General features: G+C 43.8%; 1 protein-coding gene across 6 annotated transcripts in view; it reads left to right on the top strand.

Annotated features, from left to right (window-relative positions):
• LOC115200314 (calsenilin) overlaps positions 1–21,255 on the top strand; it is a 68,113-nt gene that overhangs the window by 32,020 nt on the left and 14,838 nt on the right. For 3 of the 6 annotated variants that reach the window (XM_029763276.1, XM_029763274.1, XM_029763272.1), the window contains exons 3-8: positions 8,501–8,503; positions 10,743–10,867; positions 17,206–17,275; positions 17,501–17,679; positions 17,785–17,889; positions 18,058–18,120. In XM_029763276.1, coding sequence (XP_029619136.1) covers positions 8,501–8,503; positions 10,743–10,867; positions 17,206–17,275; positions 17,501–17,679; positions 17,785–17,889; positions 18,058–18,120 — 545 coding nt within the window. Of the gene's footprint in view, positions 1–2,519; positions 3,950–8,500; positions 8,504–10,742; positions 10,868–17,205; positions 17,276–17,500; positions 17,680–17,784; positions 17,890–18,057; positions 18,121–21,255 lie in introns of those variants that run through there. The other 3 variants (XM_029763273.1, XM_029763277.1, XM_029763275.1) reach the window with 2 other exon arrangements.

Here is a 21,255-nt window from a genome sequence, read left to right as displayed (position 1 = left end):
GCAGTCTCAGTGCTATGATGGGGTCTAAAACCAGATTGAAGAATTTTGTATACATTGTTTCTCTTCAGGAAGGCAGTGAGTTGCTGCGCAACAACTTTTTCTAAAATGTTTGAGAGGGATGGGAGATTCGATATAGGCCGATAGTTTTTTATATTTTCTGGGTCAAGGTTTGGCTTTTTCAAGAGAGGCTTTATTACTGCCACTTTTAGTGAGTTTGGTGCACATCCGGTGGATAGGGAGCCGTTTATTATGTTCAACATAGGAGAGCCAAGCACAGGAAGCAGCTCTTTCAGTAGTTAGTTGGAATTTGCAGCTTGAAGGTTTAGAGGCCATTATTTTCATCAATATGTCAAGAGATACAGTGAGGGAAAAAAGTATTTGATCCCCTGCTGATTTTGTATGTTTTCCCACTGACAAAGAAATGATCAGTCTGTCATTTTAATTGTAGGTTTATTTGAACAGTGAGAGACAGAATAACAACAACAAAATCCAGAAAAACGCATGTCAAAAATGTTATAAATTGATTTGCATTTTAATGAGGGAAATAAGTATTTGACCCCCTCTCAATCAGAAAGATTTCTGGCTCCCAGGTGTCTTTTATACAGGTAACGAGCTGAGATTAGGAGCATACTCTTAAAGGGAGTGCTCCTAATCTCAGTTTGTTACCTGTATAAAAGACACCTGTCCACAGAAGCAATCAATCAATCAGATTCCAAACTCTCCACCATGGCCAAGACCAAAGAGCTCTCCAAGGATGTCAGGGACAAGATTGTAGACCTACACAAGGCTGGAATGGGCTACAAGACCATCGCCAAGCAGCTTGAATGAGCGACACCGGTTGAGCATTCCTACAGCATTTCCTTCCAGAAGCCATGAGAAAATTGTCTGGCTGTGGGGACTGTGCGAGGGGATTTATACTACTATCTGTACTTATTGGTGGCATAGATGCTGTTTCATCCTTTCCTACACTTAAATTACCCTTGCCTAACGATTGCGTCTGAAGCTGGGCTTGCAGCACGGCTATCCTCACCATAAGGCGATTGTTCTCCTGTATATTATGAGTACAGCGATTGCAATTAGAAGGCATAATGTTAATGTTACTACTTAGCTTCGGCTGATGGAGGTCCTGTAGAACCATGTCCAGATAAAGCGTCCGGGGTGAAAAAGTTGAATGAAGAAAGTCGAGCGAGGACACACACACACACACACACACACACACACACACACACACACACACACACACACACACACACACACAGGGAATGAAAACATAATAAGAATAGTACACAAGATGAAATGAAGATTAGGACAAGGATCAGTTTCTTTCACTCACTCACACACACACACACACACACACACACACACACACACACACACACACACACACACACACACACACACACACACACACACACACTTTTTGGGTCACAGGATGGCAAGCAGGCTTCCCTAACATGTCAGGGTGATGATTGTAGTGTATAAATATGAGGATATGGAGTGTTATAGTTGGTGCTGTGGAGGTAGGAGCAGAGGACAGAGGAGAGGGGAGAGACTCACCACAGGTCGATTGATCTCTCTCTCTCTGGCCTCTCCCCGTCTTCATCAATGCATTAGTGCACACACCCACCCACCCACCCACACACACACACACACACACAGGCACACCCACACACACACAGGCACACACACACAGACACACACACCTGTCTCTATCACCATCTCACACTCAATGCATTCGCAAGTGCACACTCATGTGTGGATGCACACATACAGAAACATCAACCATTGTTTAGCACTTGCAGTGTGTGTGTGCTTACTAACAGAACAGTGGTCTATGTTAGTTTGATTCAAAAGCACTTTAAAATGAAACCTGTAACATTGCAGTAGAAATCTCATCTCTATTTCTTTCTGTTTTTCTGTCTCTAGGAGAGGAAAGGAAAGAGAGAGGGGAGTATGAATGGGGCGAAGGGTGTCTGCTATTTGATCTATGTGTGTGAGTGTGATGTGACTGTGGTGTGTGTGTGTGTGTGTGTGTGTGTGTGTGTATTTGATCCCTCTCTCTTTTCAGTCTGTAAATGTCTTCACCCGTGGTGCCCAAGCGAGAGAGAGCAAAGAGGGGAGAGGGGGGGACCATGGGGGCAGAGAGAGGGGGAGGTCGAGGAGAGAGAGAGAGAGAATAAAGGAGGCATCAGAAGGAGATACTGAGCCTGTGGTTGGAAAGAATGAAGGAATGAATATGGGGGATGGAGGGCAGCTGGAAAGAGAGAAAGAGAGAGAGGGGGGGAGAGGACCAGCAATATGGACAGAAAGAGAGGAGGGGTTGACTGAATGGAGGGATTCACCGGACTGCCCACTGTAACTTCATCATCTGTGGTTTTTTACAGGAAAGTGGGAGAGTGGAGAGAGAGAGATGGAAGGAGAGTGGGGTGAACAAGTTGAAAGCGATAGCAGCCCCCAGTACTGACATTGGAAAGACAGAGAGAGAAAGAGAGAGGGAGAGAGAGAGAGAGAGAGAGAGAGAGAGCGAAAGAAAGAAAGAAAGAGAGAGCAGAAGAGGAGAGAAGGGAAGACGCCTGGCAGTAAGGGAGGGGCGGTGTTCGCTCTTCAGTCCATCGGATCTCTCTCAGCCCTACACGGACCCAATCCTTTGGACCACTCTGTGGTCACTACCTGGACTAAGCTGGACTGAAAATACTGGACCAAACAAGGCCTGGACCATATTAGCCTGAATCAGATCGTACCTGGATTGAACCAAACCAGATCTGGACTGGATTCAATTGAACTGGACTGGACTATCTGTTACTGAGAGAAATAGGGAGGAATGGTTGGAAAAAAGAGAAATAAGTGTGAAGATTGTTTGTAGTGCCTTAGAAAGTGGTGTTTCGTGAATTATCAGGGACTTGACTACAGATCTGTCAGTTATAGTATTGATTATATGGTGGATTGATTGATCGATTAATTGATTTGCTGACAGATCTACACATATACTATGACAAGATCTAAAATAAGGAAGGGAAAGGCCTCTATTTAGGCACATTGGTATTATGTTTCATTCACAGAGTGGGAATAGTTTAAGTTCAGAGAATCCGTGTCTTTAAGTTGGTTGTTCTTCTATTTCTGTTGATATCGTGGGAAAGATGAGACGATCAGAGTGAAATGTAGGATTTCACTCTCACCACTTCCTTCTACACACTTTCCTGAGTCAGCAAGTCAGTCATCGGATTCACTTCAATGATTCAGAGTTTTAAGACACATCATGAACCGGATATCACATGGATACAGCTGATTGATGGGAATTGTCTAATTCCTAAATGTGTTTTTATCCAGAGATCATTCGATCATTCAGTCCCACAAATGACAACTCCTAAGATGATTGATGTTTATTCTTTGGACTGTAAAGGTGTGTAGTGATGCTCTATCACTGGCTATCTGTCTGGATCTTTGAGAACGACTCTGGAGGAATGACTTCAACGTTAACTTTAGATCCCTCTTCACCACCAAAATAGGCGACCTTTGACTAAACCTCTATTTTCCCATGCATCAGATCTGAAGAGGGCTTTTTTTCTGTGTCTACCCACTTTTGGATATTGTCCATTCCATAATCGTTTCCATTTAATATCCATTTTGTTGGCCGTTCTCTCATGCTGCTCAGTGCCTTATGTTAGTACTACCTGACACGCTTAGCCAAGCCTCAAAGTACCTAGCCTAACTGACTGACTGCTGCATAGCTTAGCATCATCTATTACTATCACGAACCTTGCACCTACTGGAGTCTCTCCCGCCAGGCCTCTGTGTGTGGGCTTGCCCTCAGCAGGCTCCCCCTGCCCTCTCCCAGCCATGGGGATCCAGATCCAGGGTATGGAGCTGTTTGCCATTGGCGTGGTCATGATAATGTTTGTGGCAGTGCTCAAGGGCTTTGGCATCCTGGAGCCCATGTCCTCCTTTGAAGGTAAGAGCCCTGAGAGCATTTCCAGCTGAGGCTAGGGCTGAAGCTGGAAATCCTGTGAAAAGTCTGGGAGGCAAAATGCTGGTGGTCTGTATCTTTTTATTCCTTGTTCAAAAAGGTGGACATGGCATTTAGGTCGATGTTTCAGCATTAACTATCTGCAATTTGAGATAGGGTGTCCAATCTGTATCTGGTATTTGAGAGGCAAAGTGGGTATGTGGTACCTAGGGGTTACACAGTAGATATTCTGGGATCATATCTGGGTATCTAGTATCTGGGATGGGGCATTTGTTGTGTGATGTCTTGGCATTGGATATATTCTAAGAAAGTATAAAAAATAAGTCACACACTCTACAGTCTTAGAAAAAAGGGGTTCCAAAAGGGTTCTGTGGCTGTCCCCATACAGTAGGAGAACAATTTTTGGTTCCTGGTAGAGGTAGAACCCTCTTTGTTCCAGGTATAACTCTTTTGGGTTCCACCTAGAACCCTCTGTTGAAAGTTTTCTACATGGGAGCCATGGAAGTAAATGGGGTTCTTCAAAGGGTTCTCCTATGGGGACAGACAAAGAACCCTTTTTGGTTCTAGATAGCACCTTTTTCCTAAGAGTGTATACATTGTATGCACTCTTGAATGTGTAAACCCAACCAAACATAAAGCTCCCCTCTTCTGAGGCTGGGGTAGGGCAGTATGTGTCTTGTCACTGGGGATTCTGAGATAGGGCATTATGGTATCTATTAGGAAATCTTTCTCAAGAGAAGAAAATATATGTTTTAGTGGGCATTAAAGTAAAGTGTACACTAAAGGTAAAGTGTAGATTCAGGGTTGTAAAGAATCACATCAGCAATCTGATTATATACTGTTCCCTGAAGAATAAATAGTTTTAGGCCAAAGGCCAGTCAAAGTGCCCTGTAGTCACTGTGCCAAAGCAATTACAGTTGAAAGCCTTCAACCTCACATTGAAGTGCTTATCACAGGCATCATAAGCATTAGAGAGCATTATACTGTAATGGTAATAGCTATGTGTGCCTTTTACATTCTTATCTAGGAATCAGGTAAATAATGATGTAGAATTTGACACATTTGGTGTTCCTGTGGATAGTTGATTGTGAAGGTGTGGCTCCTCCATGAATCATTACATTCTCTCATTCTATTTTTCTCTCACTAAATCCCTTCATCTGAACGCAAACTTCTGTCCTCTCTTCTTGCTCTCAATTCCGCTGCAGTGCATCTCTCTTCTTCTCTCTCTCTCTCTCTCTCTCTCTCTCTCTCTCTCTCTCTCAGTCCTTCCACAGTGCATTTTTCTCTCTCCTTCTCCTCCCCATTCCTCCCTCTTTCCATCTCCCTCTCTCACATCTTCAGATAGGCAGGGCCCACACCCATGTCTAGCATTACCTAGCATTAATTATACATGCGGTATTGAACAGGCTTTCTCTGAGACCGCCTAAATATGGAGTCTGCAGTCCTTTGCCAGGACCCTGAAGGACACTGGCCATCCAGCAATGGCCCCCACAATCCTCCCCCACTGTTCAGTAGTGTCCCATAATAGCTTTTCCTCTCCTCTTTTTCTCTCACTTTCTTTCTTTTAAGTGACATGTACTCAATCCCAGCAGACATATACATAGAGAAATGCATAGTTACATAGTCATAATTATAGTTACATAGGCATAATACATAGTTTCACAGCCATAATAATCGTTACATGTCCATAATCCATAGTTACATAACCATAATAATAGTTACATAGCCATAATTATAGTTACATAGCCATAATTATAGTTACATAGCCATAATAATCGTTACATGTCCATAATCCATAGTTACATAACAATAATAATAGTTACATAGCCATAATTATAGTTACATAGCCATAATTATAGTTACATAGCCATAATAATCGTTACATGTCCATAATCCATAGTTACATAACAATAATAATAGTTACATAGCCATAATTATAGTTACATAGCCATAATAATAGTTACATAGCCATAATTATAGTTACATAGCCATAATAATAGTTACATAGCCATAATTATAGTTACATAGGCATAATACATAGTTGCATAGCCATAATACATAGTTGCATAGCCATAATACATAGTTATATAGCCATAATCCATAGTTACATAACCATAATAATAGTTACATAGCCATAATTATAGTTACATAGGCATAATACATAGTTACATAGCCATAATCCATAGTTACATAGCCATAATTATAGTTACATAGCCATAATAATAGCTACATAGCCGTAATAGTAGTTATATAGACATAATAATAGTTACATAGCCATAATTATAGATACATAGGCATAATACATAGTTACATAGCTGTAATAATAGTAACATAGCCATAATAATAGGTACATAGCCGTAATAATAGTTACATAGCCATAATAATAATTACATAGCCATAATAATAGTCCCATAGCATAATAATAGGTACATAGCCATAATAATAGTCCCATAGCCATAATAATAGTCCCATAGCCATAATAATAGTCCCATAGCCATAATAATAGGTACATAGCCATAATAATAGGTACATAGCCATAATAATAGTTACATAGCCATAATAATAGGTACATAGCCATAATAATAGGTACATAGCCATAATAATAGGTACATAGCCATAATAATAGGTACATAGCCATAATAATAGGTACATAGCCATGATAATAGTCCCATAGCCATGATAATAGTCCGATAGCCATAATAATAGGTACATAGCCATAATAATAGGTACATAGCCATAATAATAGGTACATAGCCATAATAATAGGTACATAGCCATAATAATAGATACATAGCCATATACCCATAGTATGGCCCTGAGTCCCAGGTCCTTCAAATCGATTAGCAGTCAAACAAGGCCATCTGTTTTACCAGCTACATTATTTATAGCCACCTAGTACTCAGCAACAGGTCCATTAACCACCACTATCCAGTACTGTGTATGGGTGTCTGTTTGTGCATGTTTGTGTTTGTTTGTGTGTTTGTGCGTTTTGGTGTATGTGTGTCACACAAATCCCTAGTTGTTGCTTTAGATTTTAGACGTTTCACCAGTCCTAATGTGTGTTATATTTTTCGTCTGTTTGGTGTATTTCGGGTATGTCTGGTGGTGCTGTGTATTTTGGGTTGTGTGTGGCGTCATTGAGATGAGTCTGGCCTTTAATGTTATAATGGCAGTGGACTGATCAATACAGTCTGGACTTCTGCCAACTACTTCCTTACTACTGCCACCAGAGGACAGTAATGATCACCACCTTTATTTCAGCAGAGTCATATTGTCTTTCTCTCTCTCTCTCTCTGTGTGTGTGTTTGTGTGTGTGTGCGTGCGTGCGTGTGTGCATGTGTGTGTGCTTGTGTGTATGGGAGTTGAAAAGCAGTAGTATGAGGACCTTGAATTAAAGAGATGGGTTTTTGGCAAGTGTCACAGGCCTCGAGGGAACTATTGTCCAGTGAATTACTGTATCTGCTCTATCTGACTGTGTCTGACTATATGTACGTCCCAAATGGCACCATATTCCCTATATAGTGCACTACTTTTGACTAGGGCCCACAGGGCTCTTGTCAAAAGTAGTGCATGGTATAGAGAATATGTTGCCATTTGGGAATCGTCCGGTGTGAAGCCTCTGCCTGCTGAGAGCTGTGTTAATGAACTCTGGAGAGACAAGAACAATTAGACTTGAACTGGATCACAGAGCCTGCTGGGGACATGGGATTTAGGACAAATGGGCTGGGTCTCATTACTGTAAACTAAAGCGTCTTCTTTTCCTTTTCTCCTCTTCATCATCTACACTAATCTGAAAACATAGGCTTGGTATAAACAATATGGTGGATTTCTATTGGGTATCAGCTTCCACCTGTCTTTTTCTATCAGATCAGAGCAGATGAAGGAGACGAGGAGAGGAAGCCACCTCAAACTGTTGGTATGCAGCCATATACACTGACTCCTTAAAGGCAAATGGGTATACTGACAAGAACTGTCCCTAAATATAGTTGGTTTTTCACGATTATTTGAAAGAAATGTGTTAGGTTCCTTCTGTATCTGTGGATAGTTTTCACAGGAGTTCACAGGTTAATGGGATAAAGAGAATGTGAGGAGGAGGGGAAGCCAAGGAAAGAAGGAGGGATGGCAGAGATTAAATTCTCACGGTTAAGTGATGCATGTCTGTTCGTTCATCAGAGTTTTGTTTCAGTGGGATGATATCAGTAACCTCTAACCTGGCTGTCCCAGGACTTGGGAGTTAAAGGACGGGACAATAAGTAAACAATTGGAATAATTTTTGGGGAAAACAAACAGCGTGGGAATTGTCATGGAAAGAAGGATTTTACTTGTTCCCTGTAGTTTCAGTTTTATTTGAGAGGCTGTTTTCAGTCCTTTTGAATATCATTGAGCATGAGTCTGGTCAAATCGCTTTTCATGGCTTCAACTTAAATCTCTTTGCATCACAGTTGGAACTATTCTCTCTAGAACTGTAGAACTCTATAGGAACTTTATAGCATCCCAAGGATCTAAAGCCACATCTGTCTTTAGTTTGAGAGACAGATGGTATTTTATTGAAAGACTGACAGAGAGAAAGAGAGAACGGAGGGAGAAAGAACTGAGAGAGAGGACAGAGAGACAGAGTTTTCACGCTGGGGGAACAAAAAGACGGAAAGACGGAGGAAGAAGGGGAGATGAGTGTCAGGTGGGAGTCGGAGGGGCTACAGACTGTTGGGATCGTCTGCCTTGTATTAATGTTCCTCAAACTGATGCACCTACTGGGACTCATCGACATCACAGAGACCGGTGAGAGAGGGAGGGTGGAGGAAAAGAGAGAGCAAGATAGGGAGAGAGAGAGGTTGGATGTAGATGGAAGAGAGAGAGGGAGATTGAGGGAGAGAGAGAGGGGAGAGGTTGGATGTAGGGAGAGAGAGCAGTTGGATGGATGGAGAGGGAGGAAGAGAGGGAGAGAGGGAGAGGAAGGGAGAGAGTTTGAAGAGAGGTTGAAGGGAGGGTGGAGGGAGAGAGGTTGGAGGGAGGGTGGAGGGAGAGAGGTAAGATGGAGGGAGAGGTTGGAGGGAGAGAGAGAGGGTAGAGGTTGGATGTAGGGAGAGAGAGCAGTTGGATGGATGGAGAGGGAGGAAGAGAGGGAGAGAGAGAGGTAAGATGGAGGGAGAGGAAGGGAGAGAGGTTGGAGGGAGAGAGGTAAGATGGAAGGAGAGGAAGGGAGAGATGTTTGAGGTAGGGTGGAGGGAGAGAGGCTGGAGGGAGGGTGCAGGGAGAAAGGTTGGAGGGAGGGTGGAGGGAGGGAGAGAGAGGTTGGAGAGAGGTTGGAGAGAGGGTGGAGGGAGAGAGGGGTAAGATGGAGGGAGAGGAAGGGAGAGAGGTTGGGTGGAGGGAGAGAGGGAGAGAGAGAGGTAAGATGGAGGGAGAAGAAGGGAGAGAGGTTGGAGGGAGGGTGGAGGGAGGGAGAGATGTTTGAGGTAGGGTGGAGGGAGAGAGGTTGGAGGGAGGGTGCAGGCAGAAAGGTTGGAGGGAGGATGGAGGGAGGGAGAGAGAGAGGTTGGAGGGAGGGTGGAGGGAGAGAGAGAGGTAAGATGGAGGGAGAGGAAGGGAGAGAGGTTGGATGGAGGGTGGAGGGAGAGAGGGAGAGAGAGAGGTAAGATGGAGGGAGAGGAAGGGAGAGAGGTTAAATGGAGAGAGGTTGGCGGGAGGGTGAAGGGAGAGAGATAAGATGGAGGGAGAGAGAGAGGTTAGAGGGAGGGTGGAGGGAGAGAGAGAGGTTGGAGAGAGGTTGGAGGGAAGGTGGAGGGAGAGAGAGAGGTAAGATGGAGGGAGAGGAAGGGAGAGAGGTTTGGTGGAGGGAGAGATGGAAAGAGAGAGGTAAGATGGAGGGAGAGGAAGGGAGAGAGGTTTGAGGGAGAGCGGTTGGAGGAAGGGTGGAGGGAGAGAGGTAAGATGGAGGGAGAGGAAGGGAGAGCAGTTGGAGGGAGAGAGGGCAACAAACTGCATTTATGTTCTGTCTATTCCTCTTTTGTTCTCCCTAGCCAGTATTTGTATTCCACAATGTCTGACTTGACTTGACCATGTTCTCTGTTTTTTCCCTCCCTTTTCTCACTGTCTCTCTGTACTTCTCTTACTTCCATTTACTGTCTTTACATCTCTATCTCTTACTTTCTCTCACACACACACTCTCTCTGTTTTGTGTGTTAAAAGATGGTAAGTATGGTTTTTAGAAACTCCACCTCCTTTTTGATCTATGTCTTGCTTTTCTTTCTCCCAGTCTTAGTGCTTTCTCTTACTATGTTTGAACAAGTAGGACTAATACACCTCAAACAGCCTTATAGTCAACATTCTTAGTCATAGCTTTAATTGGATTAATGTTTTCAGTATTACTAATCTGGCTCCTGTTCACTCAAATCTAGTCAGTTAACACTAACATATAAATGGGTTCTTTGCAAAGATCACATTATAAAAGAAGGTACCTCCCTCTCATTTTGAGTCCTCGCTTTGTTTTTATCTCGCTCTTTTTCACTTTTATTTATTTTATCTCTTTCTTGATCTCACGCCTTACATGTGTTATCCCTCCCTCTCCTCTCTTACTCTGCTTGCCATGCACTCATCCTCTACCCATCCTTCTTCCTCTATTTCTCTGTCTTCCCCTTCCTCTCTCCCTCTTTCCCTTCTCTCTCCCTCTTTCCCTCTCCTTCTCTCTATCCCCTTCTCTCTCGCGCGCGCGCGCTCTCTCTCTCTTTCTTTCCCTCTCCCTCTCTCTCCGTCTCTCCCTCTTCTCTCTTGTTTACAGACAGTAGTGAGAGTGATTTGGAGCTGTCTACGGTTCGTCACCAGCCAGAAGGCTTGGACCAGCTGCAGGTTCAGACCAAGTTCACCAAGAAGGAGCTCCAGTCTCTATACAGGGGCTTCAAGAACGTACGTAGTGGAACAGAGAGGATGGGGTGGGGATGCTGTGGGACTGGGACTGCAAATCAAATCAAACGAAACTTTATTTGTCACATTAGTGTAGACCTTAACGTGAAATACTTATTTACAAGCCCTTAACCAACAGCGCAGTTGAAGAAGAGTTAAGAAATATTTACCAAATTACTAAAGTAAGAAAATATATATATATATATATATATATATATATATATATATATATATATATATATATATATATATATATATATATATATATATATATAATAATAAAAAGTAACACAATAACATAACAATAACAAGGCTATATACAGGGGGTACCGTTACCAAGTCAGTGTGCAGGGGTACAGGTTAGTTGAGGTAATTTGCGTGAAGTGAAGTGACTATGCATAGATAATAAACAGCAAGTAGCAGCAGTGTACAAAACAAATGCCGGGGGGGGGGGGGGGTCAGTGTAATAGTCCAGTGATCATTTGATTAATTGTTCAGCAGTCTTATGGCTTTGGGGTCAAAGCTGTTATTAAGGAGCCTTTTGGTCCTAGACTTGGTGCTCCGGTACCGCTTGCCGTGCGGTAGCAGAGAAAACAGTCTATGACTTGGGTGACTGGAGTCTCTGACAATTTTACTGGCTTTCCTCTGACACCGCCTATTATATAGGTCCTGGATGGCAGGAAGCTTGGCCCCAGTGATGTACTGGGCCATATGCATTACCCTCTGTAGCGCCTTACGGTCAGATGCTGAGCAGTTGCCATACCAGGTAATGCAACCAGTCAGGATGCTCTCGATGGTGCAGCTGTAGAACCTTTTGAGGATCTGGGGACCCATGCCAAATCTTTTCAGTCTCCTGAGGGAGAAAAGGTTTTGTCACGCCTTTTCACAACTGTCTTTGTGTGTTTGGACCATGATAGTTTGTTGGTGATGTGGACAACTCTCGACCCGCTCCGCTACAGCCCCGTTGATGTTAATGGGGGCCTGTTTGGCCCACCTTTTCCTGTAGTCCACGATCAGCTCCTTTGTCTTGCTCACATTGAGGGAGTGGTTGTTGTGCTGGCACCACACTGCCAGTTCTCTGACCTCCTCCCTATAGGCTGTCTCATTGTTGTCGGTGATCAGGCCTGCCACCGTTGTGTCGTCAGCAACCTTAACCTCTACGGGCTAGGGGGCAGCATTGAGAATTTTGGAAAAAATATGTGCCCATTTTTAACTGCCTCCTACACCAACTCAGAAGCTAGAATATGCATATTACTGTTCAGGTTTGGATAGAAAACACCCTAAAGTTTCTAAAACTGTTTGAATGGTGTCTGTGAGTATAACAGAACTCCTATGGCAGGCAAAAACCTGAGAAGGTTTCATGCAGGAAGTGGCCTGTCTGACAAGGAGTCGTTCTTCTTGTCTCTCTTTATTGAAGAGTGGGGATCTTAGCTGTAACGTGACAATTCCTAGGGCTCCAATAGGCTCTCAGAACCCGGGAAAAACCTGAACGATGACGAGGCAGCCTCAGGCTGAAACACAGAATCCCCTTTTCCAAGTGTCGCATCAGAGGACAATAGAATTAGGCGCGTGCGCGATTCGACCCCGTGGAGTATTTTCCTTCGGCTGTTTAGCTAATTGCAGATTCCCGGTCGGAATATTATCGCTTTTCTACGAGATAAATTGCATAAAAATTGATTTTAAACAGCGGTTGACATGCTTCGAAGTACGGTAATGGAATATTTAGAATTTTTTTGTCACGTTCTGCGCCATGCGCGCGACCAGGATTTAGCATTCTGATAGTGTCTAGAACGCACGAACAAAACGCCGCTGTTTGGATATAACGATGGATTATTTGGGACCAAACCTACATTTGTTATTGAAGTAGAAGTCCTGGGAGTGCATTCTGACAAAGAACAGGAAAGGTAAGACCATTTTTCTTATAGGAAATGTGATTTTGGTGAAGGCTAAACTTGCCGGGTGTCTAAATAGCTAGCCCGTGATGGCTGGGCTATGTACTTAGAATATTGCAAAATGTGCTTCATCCGAAAAGCTATTTTAAAATCGGAGTAATGTATCTATAATTCTTAAAATAATTGTTATGCTTTTTTGAACGTTTATCGTGAGTAATTTAGCAAATTGTTAGTAAATTCCCCGGAAGTTTGCGGGGGGTATGCTTTTTCTGAACGTCACATGCTAATGTAAAAAGCTGGTTTTTGATATAAATATGAACTTGATTGAACAGACATGCATGTATTGTATAACATAATGTCCTAGGTGTGTCATCTGATGAAGATCATAAAAGGTTAGTGCTGCATTTAGCTGTGGTTTGGGTTTTTGTGACATTATATGCTAGCTTGAAAAATGGGTGTCTGATTATTTCTGTCTGGGCACTCTCCTGACATAATCTAATGTTTTGCTTTCGTTGTAAAGCCTTTTTGAAATCGGACAGTGTGGTTAGATTAACGAGAGTCTTGTCGTTAAATAGCTGTAAAATAGTCATATGTTTGAGAAATTGAAGTAACGTTTTAAAAATCGCGCCACTGGATTCAACTGGCTGTTACGTAGGTGGGACGAATTCGTCCCGCCGGTCCCATAGAGGTTAATGATGGTGTTGGGGTCGTGTTTGGCCACGCGGTCGTGGGTGAACAGGGAGCACAGGAGGGGACTAAGTACACACCCCTGAGGGGCCCCAGTGTTGAGGATCAGCGTGGCAGACGTGTTGTTGCCTACCCTTACCACCTGGAGGTGGCCCATCAGGAAGTCCAGGATCCAGTTGCAGAGAGAGGTGTTTAGTCCCAGGGTCCTTAGCTTAGTGACGAACTTTGTGGGCACTATGGTGTTGAACGCTGATCTGAAGTCAATGAACAGCATTCTCACATAGGTGTTCCTTTTGTCGAAGTGGGAAAGGGCAGTGTGGAGTACGATTGAGATTGCATCATCTGTGGATCTGTTTGGGCGGTATGCGAATTGGAGTGGGTCTAGAGTATCCGGGAGTATGCTGTTGATGTGAGCCATGACCAGCCTTTCAAAGCACTTCATGGCTACCGACATTAGTGCTACGGGGCTGTAATCATTTAGGTAGGTTACCATCACTTCCTTGAGCACAGGGACTATGATTGGTCTGTTTGAAACATGTAGGTATTACAGACTCAGTCAGGGAGAGGTTGAAAATGTTAGTGAAGACACTTGCCAGTTGGTCCGCGCATGCTTTGAGTACACGTCCTAGTAATCCATCTGGCCCCGCAGCTTTGTGAATGTTGACCTGTTTAAAGGTCTTGCTCACATCGGCTACCGAGAGCGTTATCACACAGTCATCCAGAACAGCTGGTGCTCTCGTGCATGCTTCAGTGTTGCTTGCCTCGAAGCGAGCGTAAAAGGCATTTATCTCATCTGGTAGGCTCCCGTCACTGCGCAGCTCGTGTCTGGGTTTCCCTTTGTAGTCCGTAATAGTTTTCAAGCCCTGCCACATCCGACGAGCGTCAGAGCCGGTGTAGTAGGATTCAATCTTAATCCTGTATTGACGCTTTGCTTGTTTGATGGTTTGTCTGAGGGCATAGCAGGATTTCTTATAAGTGTCCGGATTAGTGTCCCGCTCCGTGAAAGCATCAGCTCTGGCCTTTAGCTCGATGCGGATGTTGCCTGTAATCCATGGCTTCTGGTTGGGGTATGTACGTACGGTCACTGTGGGGACGCAGTCGTCAATGCACTTATTGATGAAGGCGATGACTGAGGTGGTATACTCCTCAATCCCATTGGGTGAATCCCGGAACATATTCCAGTCTATGCTAGGTACTCTACCTCAGGCGAGCAATACCTCGAGACTTCTTTAATATCAGACATTGCGCACCAGCTGTTATTGACAAAAAGACACACATCTCCACCCCTCGTCTTACGTAGACGTAGCATCTATGTTCTGCCGGTGCATGGAAAATCCTGCCAGCTCTATATTATCGTTGTTCAGCCACGACTCGGTGAAACATAAGATGTTACAGTTCTTAATGTCCTATTGGTAGGATAATCGTAATCGTAGGTCATCAATTTTATTTTCCAATGATTGTATGTTAGCAAGTAGAACGGAAGGCAGTGTGTGTAACGGCCGTCGTCAAAATGAGACTAAGGTGCAGCGGAGGATGTGTTCATCATGAACGATTTTAATGGACCGAATGAACACTTTACAAAAATAAACCAAAAACGACCAGCAACAGTTCTGTCAGGTTTAACAAAAACTAAACAGGAAAATATTCACCCACAAACCCCAAAAGAAAAACAGGCTGCCTATGTATGACTCTCAATCAGCAACAACAATCTACAGCTGTTCCTGATTGAGAGCCATACACGGCCGAAACAAAGTAATACACCAACATAGAAAACGGAACATAGACCGCCCACCCATGTCACACCCTGGCCTAACCAAAAATAGAGAACAAAAAAACCTCTCTATGGCCAGGGCGTTACAGTACCCCCCCCCAAAGGTGCAGACTCCGGCCGCACAACCTGACTCTAAAGGGGAGGGTCTGGGTGGGCCTTCCTTACGGCGGGGGCTCTGGTGCGGGACGTGGGCCCCGCTCCACCTTCGGCTTGGCCCACTTAGGTGCGCCGGAGGACTGGCGGGCGGCTCTGGTGGCTCCGGACTGGCGGGCGGCTCTGGCGGCTCCGGACTGGCGGACGGCTCTGGCGGCTCCGGACTGGCGGGCTGCTCTGGCGGCTCCGGACTGGCGAGACCCACTGGAGGCCTGGTCCGAGGAGGAGGCACAGGATAGACCAGGATGGGGAGACCCACTGGAGGCCTGGTCTGAGGAGGAGGCACAGGATAGACCAGGATGGGGAGACCCACTGGAGGCCTGGTCCGAGGAGGAGGCACAGGATAGACCGGGCTGTGGGAGCACTGGAGTTCTGGTGCGTAGGCTTGACACCCCTACTCCAGGCTGAATGGCCACTCTAGCCCGGCACGGGCGGAGCGCAGGCATAGGACGAACTGAGCCCTCCCAGCGCCCTGGAGACACAGTGCTCAGAGCCGGCGCAGGATAGCCTGGACCGAAACGGCGCACTGGAGACCAGACGCGCTGAGCTGGCACAATCCGTCCTGGCTCGATGCCCACTCTCGCATGGCACTTGCGGGGGGCTGGCATGTAGCGCTCCGGGCTACCAATGCGTACTGGGGACACCATGCGCTTTACCGCATAACACGGTGCCTGACCAGTACTACGCTGCCTCCTGTAAGCACGGGAAGTTGGCCCAGAATTCCATCCTGGCTCTGCCACACTTCCCGTGTGCCCCCCCAAAAAATGTTGGGGGGGCTGCCTCTCGTGCCTGTTGCGCTCCCTTGCCTCATACCACCGCCTCTCAGCTTTCGCTGCCTCCAGCTCCTCTTTCGGGCGGCGATATTCCCCAGCTTGTCTCCATGGTCCCTTTCCGTCCAGTATTTCCTCCCACGTCCAGGAATCCTGAACCCTCTTGTCCTTCCTCTCACGCTGCTTGGTCCGTTTATGGTGGGTGAATCTGTAACGGTCGTCTGGAACACAGGACCAAAACGCAGCGGGAATATGAATGCTCATCTTTTTAATTTGATGAAAAGTGAACACTTACAAAAACAAACAAAACAATGACTACACAGTTCCATAAGGCACATAAGCTATACGGAAAACATTCACCCACAAACCCCAAAGGAAAAACAGGCTGCCTATGTATGACTCTCAATCAGCAACAACGATCTACAGCTGTTCCTGATTGAGAGCCATACACGGCCGAAACAAAGTAATACACCAACATAGAAAACGGAACATAGAACGCCCACCCATGTCACACCCTGGCCTAACCAAAAATAGAGAACAAAAACCCTCTCTATGACCAGGGCGTTACAGTGTGAGTTTACTCGCTCGCCTACGGATTCTCAGAAGGCAGCCCAATCTGCGTCCTCTTTTCCTCCGTCTTTTTTTAACGCAAATGACGGGGATTTGGGCCTGTTCCCAGGAGAGCAGTATATCCTTCTCGTTGGACTCGTTAAAGGAAAAAGCTTTTTCCAGTTTGTGGTGAGTTAATCGCTGTTCTGATGTCCAGAAGTTATTTTCGGTCGTAAGAGACAGTAGCAGCAACATTATGTACAAAATAAGTAAAAAAAGAAGTTACAAACAACGCAAAAAAACTAACAAAATAGCACAATTGGTTAGGAACATGTAAAACGTCAGTCATCCTCTTCGGCGTCATCTAGAGGTTGAGCATGGATCTTTATTTTTGGGCAGTTTGGAGTTTTACATGAGAATGTTGAATAAATGTGATCGAGTAGATTTGAGTATACGTACTTTAATAATAATAGACACATGGCTTTTCCCTGTACACCCCTCCCTCTCTCTCTCTGGTAGGAGTGTCCCAGTGGTTTGGTTGATGAAGAGACGTTCAAGACCATCTATTCTCAGTTCTTTCCCCAAGGAGGTGAGAGGAGAGAGCTACTTTATCTCCATTGACTCTCTGTTTCCATGTGCCTGGAATATGATAATAGTACACCCGACTCTGACAGATTTATATGAAGAATGCCAGGAAAAGCTTATGGTTGCTGATTATTTGAATGTCTTCCTACCACTAACACTCTCCCCTTCCCCTTCCCTCTCCCTCGTCTCCTCACCCCTCTCTCATTCCCTCCCTCCTTCTATCCTACAGACGCCACCACCTATGCACATTTCCTGTTCAATGCGTTTGATATGGACAGAAACGGGTCTATTCGTTTTGAGGACTTTGTGATCGGCCTGTCTGTTCTTCTGAGAGGGACAGTCACAGAGAAACTCAACTGGGCCTTCAACCTGTATGACATCAACAAGGACGGATACATCACTAAAGAGGTACTCTGTGATTGGCTACTATAGAAACATTGCATATCTAAATGATTGGCTAGTTTTAGATACATCACGGTAAACTATGACTCTCACTCTCTCTCTCTTTCTCAGGAGATGCTGGCTATTATGAAGTCCATCTATGATATGATGGGCAGGTACACCTACCCCAGTGTACGGGACGAGGCACCCTCTGAACATGTGGATAAGTTCTTCCAGGTGCGTGCCGTACTGTGCGCACAAACACACACACACACACACACGCAAACACTGTTCATACACACACCAAAAAAAAGCTTTTGATACCCACTAAACTTGCTCTCTTCCTCTCTCCTTACTTCCTTCCTTTCTGTCTCTCCCTTACCCCTCCCTTTCTCCTTTCTTTAGAAGATGGACAGAAACCGAGATGGAGTGGTGACCATTGATGAGTTCATTGAGACCTGTCAGAAGGTACCATAGTTACAAAACATTTCAGCACATCTGTACGCTAGCTCAATTTTGAAATAAATAATAAAATACATAGATGTTGTTAACACTTTACTTGTAGTGGCTATAACTAAGGCATTCATAACACATTTATGAAACCAGTCACCTTTAGGAGTGTTGCAGCATCCTCAGTTACAAACTTTTTCACATTTAACAAATATATTCAACATTCAAACAACATCAGACGTTTTCAAAATAAATATTTTTTTTAGCATTGGATTATCACTGGGTAGGCTATCATTGTAAATAATACTTTGTTCTTAACTGACTTGCCTAGTTAAATAAAAGTTAAATAAAATACAATTATAATTATACAATTATTTAACAGTGGAAATGTGTATTTATACTGCCACAGTACCCAACCCTCTGACACACTAGTCATGTAACAGACTAGGAGCAGGATTAGCAGTTAGTGACTGTGTGCATTGAGTGTTTTGTATCCTCTCTCGTGATCTTTCAAAACGACAGGATGCCACCTTGGAATGATCAAAATTATCTTATTGAAATATGCATTTTCTGTTAGTGGGGTGACTAAGCATAATAATAGTTGAGTTTGTGAAATATATTTTATTTTTGAGATTTTTCAAAGTAGCCACCATTTGCCTTGATGACAGCTTTGCACACTCTTGGCATTCTCTCAACCAGCTTCATGAGGTAGTCACCTGGAATGCATTAAACAGGTGTGCCTTGTAAAAGTTAATTTGTGGGATTTATTTTCTTCTTAATTCGTTTGAGCCAATCAGTTGTGTTGTGACAAGGTAGGGGTGGTATACAGAAGATAACCCTATTTGGTAAAAGACCAAGGCTATATTATGGCAAGAACAGCTCAAATAAGCAAAGAGAAACAACAGTCCATCATTAAGGGGGGATGCCTTCAACCGAAATGTGTCTTCCACGTTTAACCCAACCCCTCTGAATCAGAGAGAAGCGGGGGGCTGCCATAATCGACATTCACATCTTCGGCACCCGGGGAACAGCCTTGCTCAGGGGCAGAACGACCAATTTGTTTTTACCTTGTCAGTTTGGGGATTCAATCCAGCAACCTTTCAGTTACTGGCCCAATGCTCTAACCACTAGGCTACCTGCCACCCCCTGTTTGTGGGTTCTACAATCCTGCTGAGTTTCATTAAATTTGACAAAGCTGAAAGGGCCATTATAGCCCTAGGTGGAGTGGCCATTTTGGAATGCAATGACTATTCACAAGCTGTCTTTAGACTACTACAGAGGCCGTGTTCGAAATCTCTCTTGCCTACTGCTTACTTAAACTACACACTGTGTACTAATCATACTACATATGATTTACATACTGTTTAGTAAAAATGTGCTCAGACCAGTGCTAGAACCCCTATTTAAAGCTGGATCAGCATTTTGGGGTCCTAGCACAAAGCCACAATGTTCTGTTAGTCTTTAAAGACATTCATGTTCTGAGCGATATGAGGAAACAAAGGTCTATAACAAGGGAGAGGAAGATGCCCACAACAGTATCTGTTGAAGTTGGTAAGCCAGTGTAGTGGGCGATCATTTTTGATATGTGTATATTCTAAATCTATCACGTGACTCAAAATAAGACTAAGCAATTATCCTATTAAAATGTTTATCTGACATGAAAATAATTTGCAATATGCAAGAGACTATGGTTGAGTTACAGTAATAGGCAATGAAGAAATGTCTGAGAATGGATTCTAAATATAAGTGTATTTTATTACTTTGTAAAACGAATGGAATCACAAACACGGCATAAAGCTTAAGTTACAAGGCATTAACAAGCATTACAAGGCATTATTCTAAGCATGGTCAGGGAGAAAGAAATCATAGCCTGAAAGGCCATGCCCAAAAAGTCCATGGGGTGGAGAGTGGAAGGCCCAAAAAATTGTCAAAGACTCCAGACTGTTCTCTCTGCTACCGCACGGCAAGCAGTACCAGAGCACCAAGTCTAGGTCCAGAAGGTTCCTTAACAGCTTCCCCAAGCCATAAGACTGCTGAACAATTAATCAAATGGCCACCCGGACTATTTACACTGCTGCTACTCGCTGTTTATTATCTATGCATAGTCATGTTACCCCTACCTACATGTACCAATGACCTAGACTAACCTGTACAACTGCACATTGACTCTGTACCGGTACCCCCTGTATATAGCCTCATTATTGTTCTTTTATTGTGTTACTTTTTATTTAGTAAATATATTCATAACTATTTTTCTTGAACTGCATTGTTGGTTAAGGGCTTGTAAGTAAGCATTTCACGGTAACCTGTTGTATTCAGTGCATGTGACAAATAACATTTGATTTGATTTGAAAGAAGGAAAGAAATAGTATCTCACCACAGCAGGTCAGGAACAAATAAGAGAAATAGCTTTGAATCTTAAACCCTTTTATAAGCATCTGAGTTGTTTGGATTCAAAACCTGAGTTAAGTTAACCTCCAATCAGATATCAGACCTACATGACGTAACTTCTACTTCTCAGAGGTGTGACAATGGGGCTTGGCAAGACCAACACAGAGAATGTTAAATTCTTAAGACAACACATAGCAAATTCTTGCATACTGTTGATAAGAATAGTTACTTCTGGGGTTGGGCTGCCCTGCACCAGCAGGGTTGGAGCTTGTGATTATAATGCTTAGAGCCACCATCTTCAGGAATGGAGGAAATGCATCCCATGACATTTTCACATGCAGTTAAGACTTGACTTACATGATGCATATGTAGTTCTTAAGTAATGAGTCAGTGGCAGAATGAGGGTTCATCAGAGCAGCCAACATGATGGCAAATTCCGTACTCTGATTGGTGTGTGCCCACACCCACACATAATGCTGCTTTCCAGAGAAATGAAACACAAAAAATATATTCAAGCTGTTAAAGGTTAAAAATAACATGTATTGTTGAGAGATATGAGGAAATAAAGGTTTAATAAAAATAGAGAGCAAGATTACTAAAATATATACTAAAACAACTGTATCTCCTGATTGGTAGAATATATTTATATTCTGATTGCTGATTTGTAAAGCAGATAAGTAGAGTTTTTGTCTAACTTGCTAGGAAAGTGGTCATAATGTCAGTTTGTAAAAGTTGAGAGAAAATGTAGTTGATGCTATAGAA

This window comes from Salmo trutta, chromosome 9, assembly GCF_901001165.1.
Source record: "Salmo trutta chromosome 9, fSalTru1.1, whole genome shotgun sequence".
NCBI lineage: Eukaryota > Metazoa > Chordata > Actinopteri > Salmoniformes > Salmonidae > Salmo > Salmo trutta.
Note: the sequence above shows the minus strand (reverse complement) of the source record. Positions and strands in the feature narration are given on the sequence as shown.